The sequence below is a fragment of the Thamnophis sirtalis genome, unplaced genomic scaffold (genome assembly GCF_051295495.1).
Source record: "Thamnophis sirtalis isolate CommonGarterSnake01/CBP01778 unplaced genomic scaffold, rThaSir2_p1.2 scaffold_1, whole genome shotgun sequence".
Taxonomy (NCBI): domain Eukaryota; kingdom Metazoa; phylum Chordata; class Lepidosauria; order Squamata; family Natricidae; genus Thamnophis; species Thamnophis sirtalis.
In genome coordinates, this window is record NW_028261381.1 from 66341198 (window position 1) to 66360645 (window position 19448).

General features: G+C 41.1%; 2 protein-coding genes across 5 annotated transcripts in view; one reads left to right on the forward strand and one right to left on the reverse strand.

Moving 5' to 3' along the window:
• Positions 1 to 8888, forward strand: part of STX3 (syntaxin 3) — a 38027-nt gene extending 29139 nt beyond the window's left edge. Inside the window, exons 9-11 of one of the 4 annotated variants that reach the window (XM_087714508.1) lie at positions 101 to 211; positions 7519 to 7629; positions 8032 to 8888. In XM_087714508.1, coding sequence (XP_087570634.1) covers positions 101 to 211; positions 7519 to 7596 — 189 coding nt within the window. In that variant the 3' untranslated portion in view covers positions 7597 to 7629; positions 8032 to 8888. The other 3 variants (XM_087714507.1, XM_014059354.2, XM_087714501.1) reach the window with 3 other exon arrangements.
• Positions 8889 to 10948: 2060 nt separating this feature from the next.
• MRPL16 (mitochondrial ribosomal protein L16) lies at positions 10949 to 17897 on the reverse strand. The gene is made up of 4 exons (XM_014059355.2): positions 17577 to 17897; positions 16579 to 16644; positions 11769 to 11917; positions 10949 to 11605 (listed from the first exon to the last, which is right to left on the reverse strand). Exons 1-4 carry the CDS (start codon positions 17626 to 17628, stop codon positions 11120 to 11122), a joined length of 753 nt encoding a protein of 250 aa, XP_013914830.2. The 5' UTR covers positions 17629 to 17897; the 3' UTR covers positions 10949 to 11119.
• Between the last annotated feature and the right edge of the window lie 1551 nt (positions 17898 to 19448).

Below are 19448 nucleotides of genomic sequence, written 5' to 3' on the forward strand. Positions count from 1 at the left end.
TTCTACAGACCTCCAGCTTGGCACTCTCAGCCACTTTGCCAGTTTACACTTTTTGCTTCTGCCTCTCTCTTTGGCTTCTGCCATCTTCTTCCTCTTCAAGGGAGCCATGATTGACCGCATAGAGAGCAATATGGACCAGTCAGTAGGCTTTGTGGAGAGGGCTGTTGCTGACACCAAAAAGGCTGTAAAATTTCAGAGTGAAGCACGAAGGGTGAGAAGAATTACAGGAACCCAGCCCCATTTCACCTGGTTTAGACCCTTGTCCCAGTGTTTGTTGAACTCACCTCCTGCAGACATCTCTCTGTCAGCTTTGTGTTTTAGATTCAATCCCAGTTCTTTGTTCCTGCCTTCTTTCTGTACCTCAGCCTACCCTGTAGCCAGTTCCAAACCCACCCACTTTGTCAATAAATGTTATTAGTTATTTTACTTTGTTCCATGAGTGGTCCTCTCCGGTTCCTTCCCTTCAACATGAAGAAGATCTCTTCTTTCACAGCTCCTTTTAAAATGTTTAAAATGTCTTTGAAGTATGTGAGGCTTGAACTTCTCTCAAACACTACTCTGAATGTCTTCTGCTTTAAGTTGTCTTTTCATTCTGTTATTGTGGCTTATGTGAAGGCTTATCCCTGTTAGTTTTGGTAATGGCACATGACTATCAATAAACCAACTTCTACTAAAATTCTCCCTCAACTTTAATAATTATATGATAGGCAGAGGTTCAGTCACCTAAGAGTACTTTTGGCTTAAGGAGTCGGTAAGTAGAATATATTGAAAGTTTAGCAGCTGGTAAAAGATGAGCAGTTGAAAAATGGCAAGGAGAACTAATTTACTTCTAGTTTTCTCTTCCTGCTGTAAGAAAGCCAGAAACTGAAAGTAGTTGAAATCCTTTGTTCAGTGTAGTGTCAAAGAACAGTGTGTCACTTATTTATTTCAATTTATATGGTTGCTTCTCACAAATACATGGTTCTGAAAGGCTTACAATAATTTTTAAAAATACTTTTGTGCTGAGAAAATTAGTTGGTTTGGGGGATATGGCATAAGAAAGCCTAAGAATTACAGCTTTTTTGTATACCATTCACCATGCAAAATGTGTTACATAAATGAAGATTGAAATTATGTCTTTACCAGAGTCTGCTAGCACTTTTGTCTAGAAAAAACATTAAAGCAGGTTTGTCCACATTTGTAAACCTGAACTTTGGAAAATGAGTTTGTCAAACTCTAAATAGACAATTGCAAACACTTAGTTGGCCAAGGAAAGGATCCTCTTTATAGCTTTGGTACTTGGCTGAAGAAATAATCCACATTGGGTAACAAGGCTGTGTAGAGTTCTTAGAACTTTTGAGTTCTAAGGAAAATGGGTGTTTAGGAATCCATATGAGCATGCAAGTAGCACCTATGGGTGACTCCTTACATTAAAAGATTCCAGGAAAAGACTCAACTGCTTTAAAAAACTGCTGAATGGTACACAATCATGTGCATACCACAGCATCTTTTTTTCTTTTGATTCCAAAGTCCTGGATAGCATAGAAATGTGCATTTAATTAATGCTCATTTCTGATTCAGGTGTGCAGGTTTGGACAGCAAATCCCAATTTTAAAGTACAAACCAGATAGGAATCTGTATTGTATCCATAGCTGCAGTATGTGTTTGTGTGTCTGTATGCAATATCGAAGGCAAACTTTGTATTGAAATGAGGGCCCAATATTTTACAAGTAGCTCTATCTTAACAATTATTTAAAAACAAGATAAGGAGGGCATAGAGATTAAGGTTTGTGGAATTCTTTCCCATAGTTTAATAATAGCACTGCTGTGGGCTACAGGACCAGAAGGAAGGGGAGGTTCAAAGGGGGGGGACTCAGAACGGAGCAGTCAGCAATATTCCTACACATGGCCCAACTGCTTCTCCCATAAGAGCACACTTCAGAAATTTTTCTGAAATATTTTTCCCAGCAGCTTCTAGCCAGATCCAGTCTATTTTTAAAACTTTTGTCTGATTTCTCTGACCATATCAAATTTGATCCCACAATCTCTTCAATTTTCAGAATTATCCTGCTGACAGAGTCGTGTCTCTTTACATTAATTATTCCCAAAATTCCATTATATGGGAAAAATGATCCAATTTGGAATTTTTATTCTTGCTTTACTAATATAAACAGAAGTCACCAAGTCCAAATGAAGCCTCCATCCTATTCTCTGTCATCCTGATCTTTCTGAACTCTTGCCTAATAATTTAAAATAAAATCAGTCTTGTACACCAGGGATTGTCTGTCAGGTTGGCTCTGATAATCCAATTTATTCTAAAAGCTGAATAGTTGGAGGCTTCTAAAGCCAATGTTCATTTGCATATTCATAACCATCAAGATGTAACTTAACCTTTGAACTTTTACTTACCTGATCATTTGCTTCTGTTGAATAGAACTGAGTGTGTATACATTTGGCAACATATTCATTGGTGATTAGATCATTTGTTGATTATACATATAGATTATCAATTCTACTATTCATAGAAATGCAAATATCTGCCCTGTGATGGTATGTAGAAATAAAAGGCAGCTTAGTCTGTAGAAGAAATGAGGACATGGCAAACATCTCAGAAGGGACACTTCCTAGTTTCTTGGGTTTTAAAAGCAAGAGAAGAAATGTACTTCCAGACTTGCAAGATTTTGTTAATGTAATCTACAATTAATTCATCTGGATGTGTTTCCTGTCTGATCTACTTAATAATACTACTTAGTATCAAAGTACATTACTACTTCTAATAGTACTATTGAAGTAATATTACAAAGAAAGTGCATTAACATAATCAAATGCTATCTGTCCAATCTGCTCAAACTTTACCTCCCATTTGTTGACACACTGATTAAATCTTCCTTTTTTCACTCTTCTAGAAAACAATAATTATCATTGTGATAATAGTAGTCTTGTTGGGAATTGTAGCTCTCATTATTGGACTTTCAGTCGGATTGAAATAAAAGTAACCAACTGGGTTTCTGGCACTGAACCGTAAGTAGCCTGGGAAGCGGAATTATTATTTCAGTTCTTGACTGCTTTTTCGGGATTAGTTTAATCTGTCACTGCCAGCGAAATTTTTTAATGTTTTCCTCTCAGTTTGAAGAGCATAATACTTGGATCAGGGTTGATTGTTTTGTTTAATCACAGTCCCCAAATGTATCCCTTGGTTTATAAAAAGAACTGCATATGGATCTTTCTACAATGTATGGAACAAGGGTCTGATGTCCAATTTGCACTTTTACATATGTTTCTGAATTTTGGCTTCCCAGCATTGGAAAGTGATAGAAAAGAATGACCAGCTTCATGAATCAAACTAAGCCACAGTATGATTTGTGTGGTTTCAGCTTAGTACCACATGCCCTCTCTGCCATTGTTCTTTTAACAAACAATGGCTTAAGATCATTATACCTGAACTAGGTCACCATGGCTTAGTCAACTACTCTTAAAATAAACCTTGCAAATGTTTGATAGACTGGAGAAGTTTGGGTTTTCTCACAAAGGTGATGTATGCTTTCTGAATAGGAATCTATTGTATGTTCCTTCACAGAAATAAATTGTAGTTGAGAATGGTATTAACAGTACTACTTGGTTCTCTGGTAAAAAAAAAATACAAGGCCATCTGTAGAAATTAGTTGAGTTTTATATTTGGTTGATCTGTGAAATTTTCCCATGATAATATAGGTCCCTGATAACAGTTATTTTTCCTCATATTAATCCCATCACTTCCCCTCACCATTGTTCTCTGAACACCTCACCCAGAGTGTAGCTTTTGTTATACCTCAAGGTTAATGTGTTGGTCTCCCATTGCCTTTTTGTAGACTGAAGCTTCAGGGCTAATAAGAAAGGCCATCATGGGAAAGAAAATAGAATTTTAATTTATTGAGGATACTGAAAGCCAGGTAAAGAAATGATTCCTTCCACGGTCTACCAGTCTATAGGACTTTATATTGATATATGACTAAAATAAAGTGGCCCACTCTTTCCTTTTGGAGACCTAACTTTTCCCACTTTGTTCCTTTCCATCTTCCAGACATTCCCAAGCTCCTTCTAAGTCAGTAGCAAGATTTCCCTTCCTCAACCTCCATGCCATGGTTTGTGCTTTCCTTCCCTATCCTGCTTGGATGAAGTATGAATGGTGCTCTGCAGGATGAGTGCACTTGCACCCGTGCTTCCTGTGAGAGCCAGACTGTTCCAGTTCCATAACCTGAAGACCCTAATGTACCTTCCTGCAACCAGATCATCCAGAAATCTCATGGCATTCCAGAGAGGAGTTCCTATCTGATCTACTCCTTATCCATTCCTCCTTTCCTTCCTGATTTACCTGCTGGCTTCAATTCAAGGATTTCTTCTGGAATCATCAACACCACAGTGGAAATGAACCTTAGAGGAATTTGGGGAGCCTTATTGCCTACCTCACTGCTTTGATTTCACCCTTTCAAAAACATTGTACAGATTATTGGAGATGTCAAGACAATGATATTTTCAAACAGTCCATTTAGAACTAAGACTTAAACCGCTAGGTAACTCCTAATCTTTACCCCATTTCACACTCCACAGGCTGGAGCAGGTTTTGTATTTTTTACAGAAAACATGAGATGATAGCCCAGAGGGAGTCCTTCAATCCACATCAAGTGAGGGAATGGTAGCTATGAACATGACAAATGAGTCTGCATGCAGTTAAGCTATTATTATTGGAAGACATAATGGATTTAGGCAAACTTGAGGCACTCCAGTTGGTGTTCAGTCCATGTTTTAAATCAGGCCAATATCTGTGTTTTGCATTAGAGATGGACTAATAGCACACACATACTGGAAGTTTGAGTTGCTTGTGTTTTATTAACCATTCAGCTCAAATGTTTTGGTATAGCCATGGATGTTCCATATTTTGGGAACTTAGAACAGGCCTAAGTAAGAAGGAAGACCTGTCTTCAAATACTCATTAGCAATGACACTCCTTGGGATATGTGTTGCTTCATATTGGACACTCCTTTCACTTTTGAAAAGCAATTATATTTCCTATGTGGTGTAAGCAGTGGTGTATTCAAAGTGTTTTGAGTTTGAAATAATCCAGTTTTGAGCACTTGCTCTGAGTTCACTAAAATTGTTTGGCCTTAGAACCAAAAAAATGAATATGCCACCTTGAGGTAGGACCACTTCCAGTACACTTGAAATAGTCCATTTTAACTCAACATGTTTTGTACAGTTCTATTTGCAAAGTTTAATTTCTTTCAAATCAAATACTGAAGGCACAATTGTATCTCATCTCTTTTTCTAATACATAATTGTTTTTATGGTCTATCTTTTGAGGACATGAAGATGAGGGAAATTGGGAGCTGGGAGGGTTCTTTCTGTTTTAATATTTTAAATTTTGTGCTGGTAGCTCCTAGTTGATAAAAGGTTGCGCCCATCACTGAACTTGCTGTTTGTAACCTGACCAAGGTTTGTAGGGCAGAAAAAGTGGTCTGGGGAAAAACATTGGGTTTAGTTGATGTGGCATGGCAGCTGAGACTCATTTTTTTTGAACATCTAATCTGTTTATAGAAGATATTTTATTGCTTGGTAAAATCCTTCTGTTTTGTTAAAGATGAAAGAGAAATCAGCTTTCTCATATGAATATGGTTATAGCATTAATGTTTTTCTGATAGAAATCCCAACTTTTTTAACTTTTATTTTTGTATCTAAGAACATTTTGCTGTGATTAACAACTTGTATGCCCTTTGGCCTGCTCAGCTGCACCTTTTCCATTCCTACGGTGATATAACTCATGGAAATGGAAAGATTTGTGAATTGCTTAAAAAATGTGTGATTTTTATTTTAGTTGAGGGGGGTACATTTTTTTTATTTTAGAGAAGCTAGTTGTATCATCGGAAGAGTGCCAGATTTTTCCCTGGGGGGAAAGTTAGCTCAATCATTGTTGCCTTCAAAATCAGTATATTTGCTGCATGGAAATCTACCTCAGAGACTGAATCAACCAAATTCTCTGCTTACCTGATCCTTGATGTGGGGTTGTAGACGACTCATTTTATGGCAGATTTTGGGACTCTGGCAGTAGTGTTTTGTACAGATTTAGAGATCAGCAGCATATTCAAATTCTATAGAGATAATTTACTTTCCAATTATATGAGACATGGAACCAAAGAGAAAGTGATTCCCATTTTGTCTGGGGAAGAGATGACTACCTACTAATTCTTAGCAAAATCTATCAACTTCTCCACTAGTTCCACTGTTTAGATTCTAGTTTGTCTAGCCATGGATAAACAATGAATATAACACTTTCAAGGGTACACAGACAGAGCTAAGAAAGTGTGGTGGTCTCTCTTGGCTTTGATGTCTGTCTAACTTGTAAATGGGAGTGGCAGTGAAAGAACCATTTATGAAAACTATCTGTAAAGATGAAAAACTGCACGTCAACAGAGTAAGCTGCCTATGGACAGCAGAGATTCTAGGAAATTGTTTTTGATGAAACTTTTTAAAGAAATGATTAAGCTTAAGAATAAATGAATTATTGGAACATCGGTCTGGAATTTTTGCGTCTGTCCACTGAACTCCTCAAGTAATGGGTATAACCGTACAATTAATTTTGAGGAACATGTACTTCCTTTGGCCTGTATCATGCTTGCCATCTAGTTGCAGCATCTGTAGGAAAGCGTGGTAAGAATGGTTCTATGAACATGGAAGTACTCTATGTATTTTTAAGATACCAACCTTAGCTGAATATTTTCCTCTCATTGCTAGTAATTATATGGAGATGTCCTGGTAAATGAATGCACAACTAGAAATGGACTTTTGGATAGCACCCTTTCCATCTAAAACAACTATGAATTGTACAAGTTCCCAACATGAATTGGGCCCAACAGTGTTATATAAAAAGAACTTAAGGGACAAAAACTCAAAGAGAATTTTGTAATATAATCTGGGTCTGTGAAAGAATAGTTTGTATCTTCTTCAACTCCTCTGTGTTGTGTCTCAACCTACCTATTGTATAGTCTAAAATCACAGTTATCGGTAGTTCTCTACTTACAACCATTTGTTTAGTGACCGGTCAAAGTTACAATGGCACTGAAAAAAGTGACTTGCAACCAGTCCTCGCACATACAACCATCGCAGAATTCCCACAATCACATGATCAAAACTTGGATGCTTGTCAATTGGCATGTACTTAATGAGAGTTGTGGAGTCCCAGGATCACATGAAGGCCAATTGTGACCTTCCCAGAGAGGAGCTGACCAGCGAAGCCAATGGGGAAAGCTTAAATCACTTAACGAAGAATATGATTCACTTAACAAGTACAATGATTTGCCTGACCGCCATGCGGGAAAAAAAGTTGTAAAGGTGACTCACTTAAAAACCACCTTGTTTAGCAATGGAAATTCTGGTCCCAATAGTGGTTGTAAGTTGAAGACTTACCTGTACTATGTCAACTCATGTAAAATAAGCCCTGTTCTTCCGCCAATTCTATCAACTCCATGTTTATTAATATATCTGGGTATTTTTCCTCTTGCTGAGCAGAAGAAGATAATGATTATGTTATGCTGCATCATCCTCGTCATTATCCTGGCTTCTACTCTTGGGAGCTTCTTTATGTGAATACTCATTCCTTTACTTTGCCATTTGTCTCAGGTAAGTTGTATGCAAATATAGCAGCTTAGTGGTATCACCTTAACCAGGGCAATTGGGATCCTCCAAATTGTGCTTGTGTTGGGCTGTATTTCTATTTTCCACCTAGACTAGTGCATGCATAGATGTGGTGAAAATGCTTCACCTGATACTTCTCCTTAATAACTAATTGTTTACAGAAAAATAGCCATCTACTTAAATAAGCTTATGCAATCTAGGTAAGTGAGCTTAAATATCATATTCTTAAACTTAATCAAATGAAAAAATAAAATAACTTATTCTAATTGACAGGAGGCAAACTATCTACATATTAGGGTAGTAACTTCAAGGATCTCTTTTGGTTAATGTGCTCAGACCCCACTTATGATCTCTATATCTTCTCAGTTTTCTTCTCTTTTCTTTCAGGATGGATCTGTAAGATGATTTTGGCTTTTCCACTCCTTTATCTCCTGTTCTTCCAGTTTTGGAGATGTCATAGCCAATGATTAACCTATCAAAACATCTTAGTTGATACAAAGAGGGGAAGAAGGAGCCAGAATAGAGCAATGCTTAGAAACTTCAGCTTGGAAGGGGGAAGTGGACGTTAGAACATAAGGGTCTTTTTTTATAACAACTACCAAAAGCCAACCAACCTAAATCTTGATTGGTTGGTCAACACTAATGCTTAAGTTTTTATGGGACATCATTACCAGTTATACTGGCTCCTTCTGCCCAGTGTAAACTTTTTGGCATTGAAACCCAATTCTTGGGAGACATTTTAAATGATTCTTATGGAAGACGACAAGCTACATATTCCCCTGCCTTACCTTTGCTGTCAAAATCTATATGCACCTCCTTGCTGTTAAATGTGAGGTGTTTTCCCTGGCTGTACTTTCTGCTTGTGCTATGTCAAATGTCAAAAGAAATGGCTTGTTCCAAGACTCCTTCCAAGACTCTCTTAGCTACAATGAAATGAAATTAGACATCTGGACAAAGAGCTGTCTCATATTTTCTCCCCTTTTAATAATATCCAGAACAATCTTTTTAAATCTTGTGATTCCAGTCACAGATATGTATATATTTCCAGCTCATTTAACGGTATGATGGCAAATTTTGACCCAAGCTGCAGGCATCTGTAGTGGAGGCAAGGCTTTTTAACGTTCATGAAGATTTATTTGGACATCAACTGTATCAACATATTTTTACATACTGACTTAATATATTTCTTATATACTGAGAAAAAGTTTGTCTTTTATTTAAAGAATTAAAACGTATTTATTCAAGCATGTAATATTTATTGCTTTGGATCATGGCTGTGGTTAGGATGAGTGAGCGTTATTAGCATATTATTCATTTTATCCTGTTCCAATGATACCCATTTAGTTTCCATTTGGGTAAATATCTCCTATTTTCCCCTTGGAATGAATTAATCACTAGATAGGGAAAGGGAGATATTTGTAACTATATAATGAACTAGTAATTCCAGATTTAAGTTATTCTGCTACCGTTCCAAAAGCATAGATGTTAAAAGGAATCCTCCTGAATAAAAAGTTTATTTCATCTAGAATCATGTGTGATGGACTAAGTCATAAAAGAATTGCTCAGATACAGTAGTATATGGGAAAAAAAACACAAATTTGGGTCTTAGAATCTCCTAAGATCTTCCCAGTTCAGCTCCAAATACTGGAGTAACTTCCATCTAAATTTACAGCAGGGATGGGTCTAAATGCACACTTTAAAAAAAAAAATACATACTACTAAAACCGTTGTGTTTGTTTGTAATATTCATTTGGGCAAAGTGATACATCACAGGACAACCATTTTTGAATCAACATACATGGGCTAACAGAATGTGTCCAAAACCCAGGACTCAAATGACTCCTGTGGGATTGAAATGTGGCGACTTAGTGTTGTCATAACCAGCTGCATTATTATCATTTCCAATGCTCCCTGTCAACTTCCCACAAGTCAGTGGCGAAGCCAGCTGGAAGTATAAACTCAATCTAATTGTCCATGATCCCTGCCAATTTCCCACAAACCTTGTCCTTGCTTGTAGGATGCTGGCTGAGAATATCAGGAACAGGGAAGCAGGCAGGAGAGGTCGCATATTGCTCAGGTACATTTCTCCCATCTATACAATCTCCCCATTCCTTTCTGTGCTCATGCCACACCATTCATTCACACAACCTTTCTGGCCCATGCTGCATCCTACACACACTCCCCAACTTGTGGGGGTGCCTCTGCTCATTTTTGTGCACCCTGCTCAACCTACACACTCCCCATGCCCTCCCTGATTCCTCCTCCTCTTGTGCACCCTCTCCAACCTATGCTAAATCATGGCATACCCTAAACCAATGTGGCACCTCTCATACACCCTCACACACACTTCCCAATCCATGCAGCACCCTCATGCATCCTTCCTGTCCTGTGTAACACCTCATACAGCTCTCTGCTTCCTCCTCGACACGTACTCCTGAACCTACTGAGCAATCCTTGTACATTCTGATATACTCTTACTCATCCATGCTGCACACATGTGCCCTTTTCCCAACCCATATAGTACCTATTTTTTATTAAGTCAATGGAGACCTTGGCAGAAAGGAGGAAAGAAAGAGGAGGGAGGGAGGGAAGAAGATTTCCCTTGCTTCCTGCCAATGTCCCATAAGGAAACTGGGGAAGTTGACAGGGAATTGGAAATCGCTGCTGCTCCCATTGATTTTCTTTGCTGTGGTCATTCTGTTTGTTTAGGTAATGAAATATCTCTGAAACGATGACCCAATGGTCCAGTTTTTATTAAAGGCTGCCTATACCATCTGACTAGTATTTGTTAGTCTTTTAATTATATAATTTAATTATATATTAAATATAATTATATAATTTAATTATAAAAATAGCAGCAGCAAATGACACCTTTATTTTTACTTCTACATTGATCCCAGACACATTTTTATTGTAGTAAATAATAATGGCATGAAGGATGTGGCTATGTCCTTAGGAAAGAGGAAGATTCTTGCCTCGGCTGCATGTCATTCCCACATACCATTACAAATGATAAGTAGCCATAATCACTGCTTTGTGCTTGGAAATGCACTCTCATTCAATGAAAAGGGTGTGCTGGAAGGGTAGCAAGTACTTCACTGGTTTACTGTCTGGTAAATATTGAGAAAGATTGCAACAATTTTGTGAATAGGAAATAATTCCCATAAAATGTTCTAAAATGTCCAGCATATCTATTGACACATCCAAATATTTAACTGGATTTTGAGAATTTTGTACCACCTCTTTGCAAATCAAAGATGCACAGAATTTCTCATATGAAGGTCAAAATATCAAACACTGTAACAAACTTTCATGATGAGTTTATTTATACCAAGTTCTACATCATTATCGCCCTCCATACTTATTGGGCTTCCAGATATATAGCCACTCATTTCTTCACCCACCAATCTGTGTGTTGAGAAAGGCAAAGTTTTCAAAGAATGGTTGCAGCAGATCAGGTGCCAAAAGTTTCCACTCACACCCTGTCAGGCAAGAAGAACTTTCCCCAGTAGCGACCCTTGTACTGTAAGTCTTTAGGGCTCAGATATTTCCGTATTCCCAGCATATTGGCAGTAACAATGCGCTCAAATGTCCATGGATTCTGGTTATTACGCTGCCTCTCCTCTTCTCTGTCCCGCATCTCTTGAAGGGTTTCCCTGCTGACTGCTTGGGCTTCAAAAGGCAGTTTCTTGGCTACTTGAGTGAGGAAGTGTTTCACCTCAGCAAACTCACAATGCCCACCAATTTCCACTATGAGGCGACCTGCTTTCACTGCTGACACATAGTGATCAATTGCACCTTTGCCACCACCCATACGGTGTCCGAGCCCTTTGCGAGTAATGGGTTTGTAAGGAGGAGGGACTCTCCACAGTGCAAACATAGTCTTGGAATTCATGTGCCGATTAATACTTAAACGCATAACTTCAAAGTGAATCCAGCGGAGATAGCCACCACTCATAGCCTGCAGGCCAAGGAAAGTTGACGGGGATTTTTTTTTTTAATAATTCAAGTAAGAAAGACCATCATTGTAACATTTTTGAAATTGCAAGAGGGGATCTCCTCTTTCATAGCCAATTGCCACAATCTTACACTTGTTTTATACAACTAAGAAGATTCTTACTTACCAAAATACCAAATTTTCCTTCAGTAAATTCAGTGGCTTCTGTAGATGGACCTTGGATGTCACGTAAATTCTTGGGCTGTCGCCTAACCTTAATCAAGTTTGGTGCTCTTTCAACAATTCTCAATTTGGGTTTCTCAGGAATGATAATTCCTAAAAGAATGGAATTGTAGACTCAGTTTTTTTCTCACAACTGCCTTTTTTAGCTGGAGAAGATTTAGATTTAGATTGATTTAGATTGCTTTTATTTATAGGCCGCCCTTTTCCCTGAGGGGACTCAGGGCGGCTTACAACCTATAGGGAGGGGATACACGTAATGACATATAGAGACAATACATAATTAAAAATAGAAGCAACATTCATTCATCATTCGGGTGGGGACGGATCCCAATCTTTAACCCCAGGCCTGGCGGGATAGCCAGATCTTAAGGGCTGTGCGGAAGGTCTGGAGGGTGGTGAGGGTACGAATCTCCACGGGGAGGTCGTTCCAAAGGGTCGGAGCTACTACTGAAAAGGCTCTCCTCCGCGTAGTTGCCAGTCGACACTGGCTGGCAGATGGAACTCGGAGGAGGCCTAATCTGTGTGATCTAATCGGTCGTGAGGAGGTAATTGGCAGGAGGCGGTCTCTCAAGTACCCAGATCCACTACCATGAAGGGCTTTATGGGTGGTAAGTAGCACCTTGAAGCGCACCCGGAGATCAACAGGTAGCCAGCGCAGCTCGCGGAGGATAGGTGTTATGTGGGCAAACCGAGGAGCACACCCACAATCACTCGCGCGGCCGCATTCTGGACTAGCTGAAGTCGCCGGATGCTCTTCAAGGGCAGCCCCATGTAGAGCACGTTGCAGTATTCCAGCCTAGAGGTCACAAGGGCACGAGTGACTGTTGTGAGAGCCTCCCTGTTCAGGTAGGGTCGCAACTGGCGCACCAGGCGAACCTGGGCAAATGCCCCCCTGGTCACAGCCGACAGATGGTGATCGAAGGTCAGCTGTGGGTCCAGGAGGACTCCCAAGTTGCGAACCCTGTCTGAGGGGTATAATATTTGGCCCCCCAGCCTGAGTGATGGAACACTAGCCAAATTATTGGGAGGGAAACACAATAGCCACTCGGTCTTCTCCGGGTTGAGTACAAGCTTGTTAGTCCTCATCCAGTCCCTAACGGCTTCAAGACCCCGGTTCATCACGTCCACCGCTTCATTGAGTTGGCACGGGGCGGACAAATACAACTGCGTATCGTCCGCGTATTGGTGGTATCTTATCCCATGCCTCCGAATGATCTCGCCCAGCGGTTTCATGTAGATGTTAAACAGTAGGGGGGACAGGACCGACCCCTGCGGCACCCCATATGTTAGGGGCCTAGGGGTCGATCTCTGCCCCCCAATCAACACCGACTGCGACCTGTCCGAGAGGTAGGAGGAGAACCACTGCAAAACAGTGCCTCCCACCCCCACCTCCCGCAGTCGTCGCAGAAGGATACCATGGTCGATGGTATCGAAAGCCGCCGAGAGGTCAAGGAGAACCAAGATGGAGGCATGGCCTCCATCCCTGGCTCTCCAGAGATCATCGGTCAATGCGACCAAAGCGGTTTCTGTGCTGTAACCAGGCCTGAAGCCGGACTGGAATGGGTCAAGGTAACTTGCTTCCTCCAAGGACCGCTGAAGCTGGGAGGCCACCACCTTCTCAACAACCTTCCCAACAAGGGGAGGTTGGAGACTGGATGATAATTGTTGAGAACGGCTGGATCCAAAGATGGTTTCTTCAGGAGGGGTCTCACCATCGCCACTTTAAGTGCGGAGGGGAAGAGCCCCTCCCGAAGGGAGGCGGTGACAACCGCCTGGATCCAGCCCCGTGTCACCTCTCCGCTGTTGGCAACCAGCCAGGAGGGACACGGGTCCAGTACACAGGTGGAGGCACACACAGCCCTCATGGCCTTGTCCACGTCCCCGGGGGCAACATCCTGAAACTCAACCCAGCGATGGTCTATCGAATTATCCTCTTGTGCCTCGGCTGAATCTGCAGGGGTGGAGTCCAAATCCGACCGAAACCGAGCAACTTTGTCCGCTAAGAACTGGACATAATCTTCAGCCCTACCCTGCAAGGGGTCCCCCGTATCCCTCCTATTTAGGAGGGAACGGGTTATCCTGAACAGGGCGGCTGGACGAGACTCAGCGTATGCAACCAAGGTGGCAATATACGATCTTTTTGTTGTCCTAAGAGCCCTGATGTATTCCTTGGTGCAAGTTGTTAAGAGTGCTCGGTTCGATTCGGATTTATTGGACCTCCATAGGTGCTCTAGGCGTCTCCTCCGGCGTTTCATCTCCCGGAGTTCCTCGGTAAACCAAGGAGGCCTCCGGGATCCACCACCTCGGAGCGGCCGTAGTGGCGCAATCCGGTCAAGGGACTCCAATGCTGCCGAGTGCCAGGCAGCAACCAGAGTCTCCACCGGACTGTGGGCGAGAGTATCGGGAATAACCCCAAGCTCCGTCTGGAACCTCAAGGGGTCCAAAAGTCGCCTGGGGCGGAACCACCTGGTCGGTTCCTCCTCCCTACAGTGGGGGTTTGGTCTCCGGAAGTCAAGCCTCAGTAGGCAGTGGTCTGACCACGACAGGGGTATGATCGCATTACCCCTCAGACCAAGATCACAAGTCCACTGCTCCGAGAGGAATACGAGGTCGAGCATGTGACCCGCTGAGTGGGTTGGGCCCCGAATTACCTGGGTCAAGCCCATGGCTGTCATGGAAGCCATGAACTCCTGTGCCCCATCAGAGTGTTCACCGAGCGAAGGCAAATTGAAATCCCCCAAGACCATAAGTCTGGGGAACTCAATTGCTAGCTCGGCTACCGACTCGAGGAGCGAGGGGAGGGCTGCTGCAACGCTGTTGGGAGGCAGGTAAGTTAACAGCAAACCCACTTGACCCTTGAGGTCCAACTTTACCAGCAGAGACTCATACCCGACAAGCTCCGGAGCAGGGATCCTACGAGGTGCTAAAGACTCCCGGATAACAATAGCCACACCCCCACCCCTTCCCTGGGCTCTCGGCTGATGAAGCACCTGAAATCCTTCTGGGCACATCATCTCTACGAGGGGGACTCCTCCCTCCGGGCCCAGCCAGGTTTCAGTAATACATGCCAGGTCTGCCCTCTCGTCTAAAATTAAGTCCCGGACGAGGGGAGCCTTGTGAACCACAGACCTGGCATTTAGCGACAACAGCCTGAGACCAGGGTCCCGATTACTCACGCCATCTGGCCTCGGAGTGGAACTCATAGGGCCAGAAGGAGGGATCTCTGTGACGTAGCGAACCCTCCTTCCCCGGTAATGGGGAAGTGCTCAGATTTCTGAATTTGAGCTCATGGATTATGCTTGTGCCTTCTAACTGCCTCCCTACCACAACTATATAGAAGCACCATCACTACATTTTAAAATAAAACATTATTTAGTAATTACTACATCAAGAGACCAAGGCATCTTATTTAAAAATGCTGGTTAAAAGTTCTGATAAATGTAACTGAAAGGTTGACAGAAATTCTGTCCTTTTAAGTTTTACGTAAGAACCAACTTTGAAGAAACACAGAGAAGGCAGTACATGCCAGCAACTTAATCCAAAGTGATAAATAGAACCTACGTACAGCAAGTACATGGTATTGACCAAAAGAGGGAGTACTAGAAGTGATTGCAAAAAATGTGTGCGTATTTCAGTTTTGCAACTGCAGTAGTCTAAATTGGCCTTAAGTTAGAATTAGATTTCTCCTTACATTCCAGTGACACTACTTGGAGATATTCATATGTATAAAACCTATTTTTATTCTCTTCAGTTAAATCTAAGTTGGGACCAAGGAAAGAGCCTATCGTCTTGCTAATGCTTAATTCAAAAGCAGAAGACAGGGTGGTGTGTCTACTGTCCACGCCACCATGTCTTTATTGAGATTGCATGTGCACTTTAAATTGAGCAAGCTATCTCTGAGATTTAAAAAAGGAGGCTCAAATTCACATTTGAAATAATATAAGAGGCTCTGTGGAATAAAGTTATGATCTAAGAGCAAGTTGTGATTGAGCCTTAGCTAAAGAACTGTCAGTGGGATAACTAACATAATTAGATTTCAGTTCTAATACAAAGAACTATTAACAGATGTCACGGTATTGTTTTGCTAAGTATTACAAAGCATATAGATAACCATGTACATGCATGACACCTCAAGGGCGCATACTGGAAATATTTTAGAAACATATCCCCCAATTCCATCAGAAAAAAAGAACAAAGTTAATATGTTCAAATTATGTATCTATTTATCAATCTGGAAAATTCTCCCTTTTGAAATAAATGAGGCCTTGTATTATATTTTTAGGAGCCTATTGAGCACTTATTTTTCCCTTATGCCTTTCATTCATCTGTGTGTGTGTGTGTGTGTGTGTGTGTGTGTGAGAGAGAGAGAGAGAGAGAGAGAGCTTCACTTGTATTCTTCCTTCTTTCCCTCTTTTTTCAACTACTATTTTTTTAAAAATTATTATATTTTGTATTTTAATTGACTGTACTGTTTCAAGATTTGTTCTTGAAATGAGAAATTATCTACAAACACATTAAACAAATAGCATTCATAGGGAATTATTTCATCTTTATGGTATTCAGTGATTTGCTACCAAACATCAGCAAAAAAAGTTTGGAATGTTAAAAGTAAAAAAACAGATTGGGGGGAATATGTTAGTACAAAACCAAAAGAATGGTATATTTTTCCCTTTCAGGATATTACTATACACATACATTTAAAAGCAATAAAAATAACACCATTTCAGTAACATTCTCCTCTATCCTTAGAGTACCTGTATAATCTGGAAGTGGATCATATTTCCTGTAACCAGCAGTAAGAATTTTGATTCCACCAAAACCTAAAAAAAATGCACAAAAAGTTATTGCCAAAAAGGAATTGGCCCACACTCTTATAAAGGCATCTTCCACCTAACAAACCAGTAACATATCCCGAAAACATTTCTCTCATATTAGGAGGTTGGTTATAGTTATATTTCCTCTGAAGACATCAGGTTGTGTAGTCTATCAAACACGCTGACTGGATATGATGGGAATTATAGTCCTAACACTTCTGAAAGCCACAGCAGCTTATTTGAGACTGAGAAAAATTATGCTCAACAGCACCACCTACTTATACTACTAATGGGCAAAAACCATGTTAGAATATCACATTAAAAGAAAATCATAATGAATTAAACACAAAAGGTTGGCCAATTAACAGAATAAACTGCTATAAAGTTCCCATCCATTGTTTCTTGTCCTGCCCTCTGATGCTTTGGAAAATAAATGGACACCTCCCCCGCTTCTTTGTGGCAGCCCTTCAAATACTGGAATACTGTTATCATGTCATCCCTAGTCCTTTTTTTCTCTAGACTAGCCCTATCCATTTCCTGCAGCCGTTCTTCGTAAGTTTTTGTCTCGAGAGCTTTAATCATCTTAGTTGCTCTTCTTTGCACTTTTCCCAAAGTCTAGACTTGCAGTGGGTAAGGACAATTTATAACCGTTAACGTTTGTCTCCTTTCACAACTATTATAGATACGAAGTAGCTGCCTTTGCTGTAGTTATCACGCGTAGTTAACCTGGTTAACTACGAGCCGTATGCGTGCTAGAGAGACAGGCACGGAATAGGAACTCAACAATTTCACGCCATATCCCTGAAAAGGGTGGTGGTGGTGGTGGTGTTTGGCTCTTGTTGCTGCACGGAAGATTTAAGGACTGCACTGAAAAAGGCACAAAGCGTTTCATTCTCCCTCCATGATTCTTAACGAAGACGGCTCGACCCCCTTCTGACCTGTCGGCGTCTCCGCGAGGGCGCTTAAAGGGCGCCTAGCCAGCCTCCACATTCCCTTAACCCCGAAGACGAGCCACCCTTGTAGAAACACCGGGCTGGGTGATCCCTGCTATGATCGCGCCGACAAAGCAACGGAGAAAGCTGCCTCCTCTTCTGCTGTATTGTGAACGGCACGGTTCTAACCCACCCGGGCAGCAACGCTTCCGTCGGGAAGATCTCAAGACATGTCCACGGAAACAAGCGCTGCGACATTTTGGTTCCGGGAAAGGCATGCGTGACGCCGCTGGGGTGGCGGGGAGGGGAGAGAGAGAGAGATCGTCTGTTGAGAAGGGGAATTTAGATTCATCCAGTATTTCTTGTATATTTTTGATATACCGAATTAATTTATTTTCTGTGACATTACCGCGAATAAGGGTATGTGTATGTGGTTTGACAAAATAACAATGCTGTACTGAAACAGCCTAAATTCGTGGCAGTAAATCATCCTGCATCTTTAATATCAACAGATATTAAAGGCGCAGAATATAGTTATTACAGCCTGTTGGTGTTTTATTTTAAAAAATAAAACCAGCTGGATCCTGTCTTCTGATTTCTACATAGCATTTTGATATTTTAGAATAACATTTAATAAATGTATATCAGATATGCAAAATACTTGTGATGGTATTTGTAGTTGCTTGAATGTTCAAGGGATGCCTCGAGGAGTATTACTGCTGATGTTAAAGCTATATTGACAAAACATCTGAGAATAAATTGTAATGACTTTGAAAGTGTATACTTTGGTGTATTTCTGCATTAAATGTCATCCAAATGAATTGTAAAACTGCTGTACATTAAAAGATCCATTTGGAAGTAGCAGTGTCATCTGGAGAAGAATAAAGTAGGGAAATCATGCACCCCTTCACTAAGCCTCATTTATAATTTGATTACAAGTTCAACCCATTTCTTTGAAGAAATGTAAAATTATGTTCTTCCAAAGGCAAGCTCTTCCATTGGGTGATTGTTCTCACTGTCAGGAAATTTCTCTTTACTTCTAGGTTGAATCGTTCCTTGATCGGTTTCCATCCATTATTGCTTGCCAGGTACTTTGGAAAATAGCTTGACCCCAGGGGTGGGTTCCTACTGGCGTTGGTACCGGTTCGCTTTGTGCGCGCTTCACTAGACACGCATTGCAGGTGCATGCACAGTTCACTGTAAATTGTTCTGTGCATGTGCGAAGACCATGAAAAAATAATAAAAAGCATGTCGGCAAAGACCAAGGAACCAGTTTGGGGACGTCGCCAGCATGGGTCGCAGAACCGGCGACCCAGGCAAAATTACCGCTAGTGCACCAGTGCGAACCGGTAGAAACCCACCTCTGCTTGACCCCTTCCTCTCTGTGGCAGCCCCACAAATATTGGAACACAGCTATCATGTCTCCCTTGGTCCTTCTCTTCACTAGACTAGCCATGCCCAGTTCCTGTAACCGTTCTTCATGTTTTAGTCTCCAGTCCCCTAATCACCATGGTTGCTCTTCTCTGCATTTTTTCTAGAGTCTCAACAACTTTTTTATAGTGTGGTGACCAAAACTGGATGCAATATTCTAGGTGTGGTCTTACTAAGGCTTTATAAAATGGTATTGATTTTGATTGTATCCCTCTGTTAATGCAGTTTAGGATTGCATTGGCTTTTTTGACTGCCACTGCATACTGCTTGCTCATATTTAGCTGGTTAACCTCTAAGACTCCAAGATCCCTCTCAAAGTTACTGCTGTTAAGCCTGGTTTCACCCAGTCTATATGTATAATTTTGGTTTTTCTTTTACTAAGTGATGCCATTGTAAATCACAATTCATGTGACTGCATTGCTTAGTGACAGCAATTTTGGCAGACCT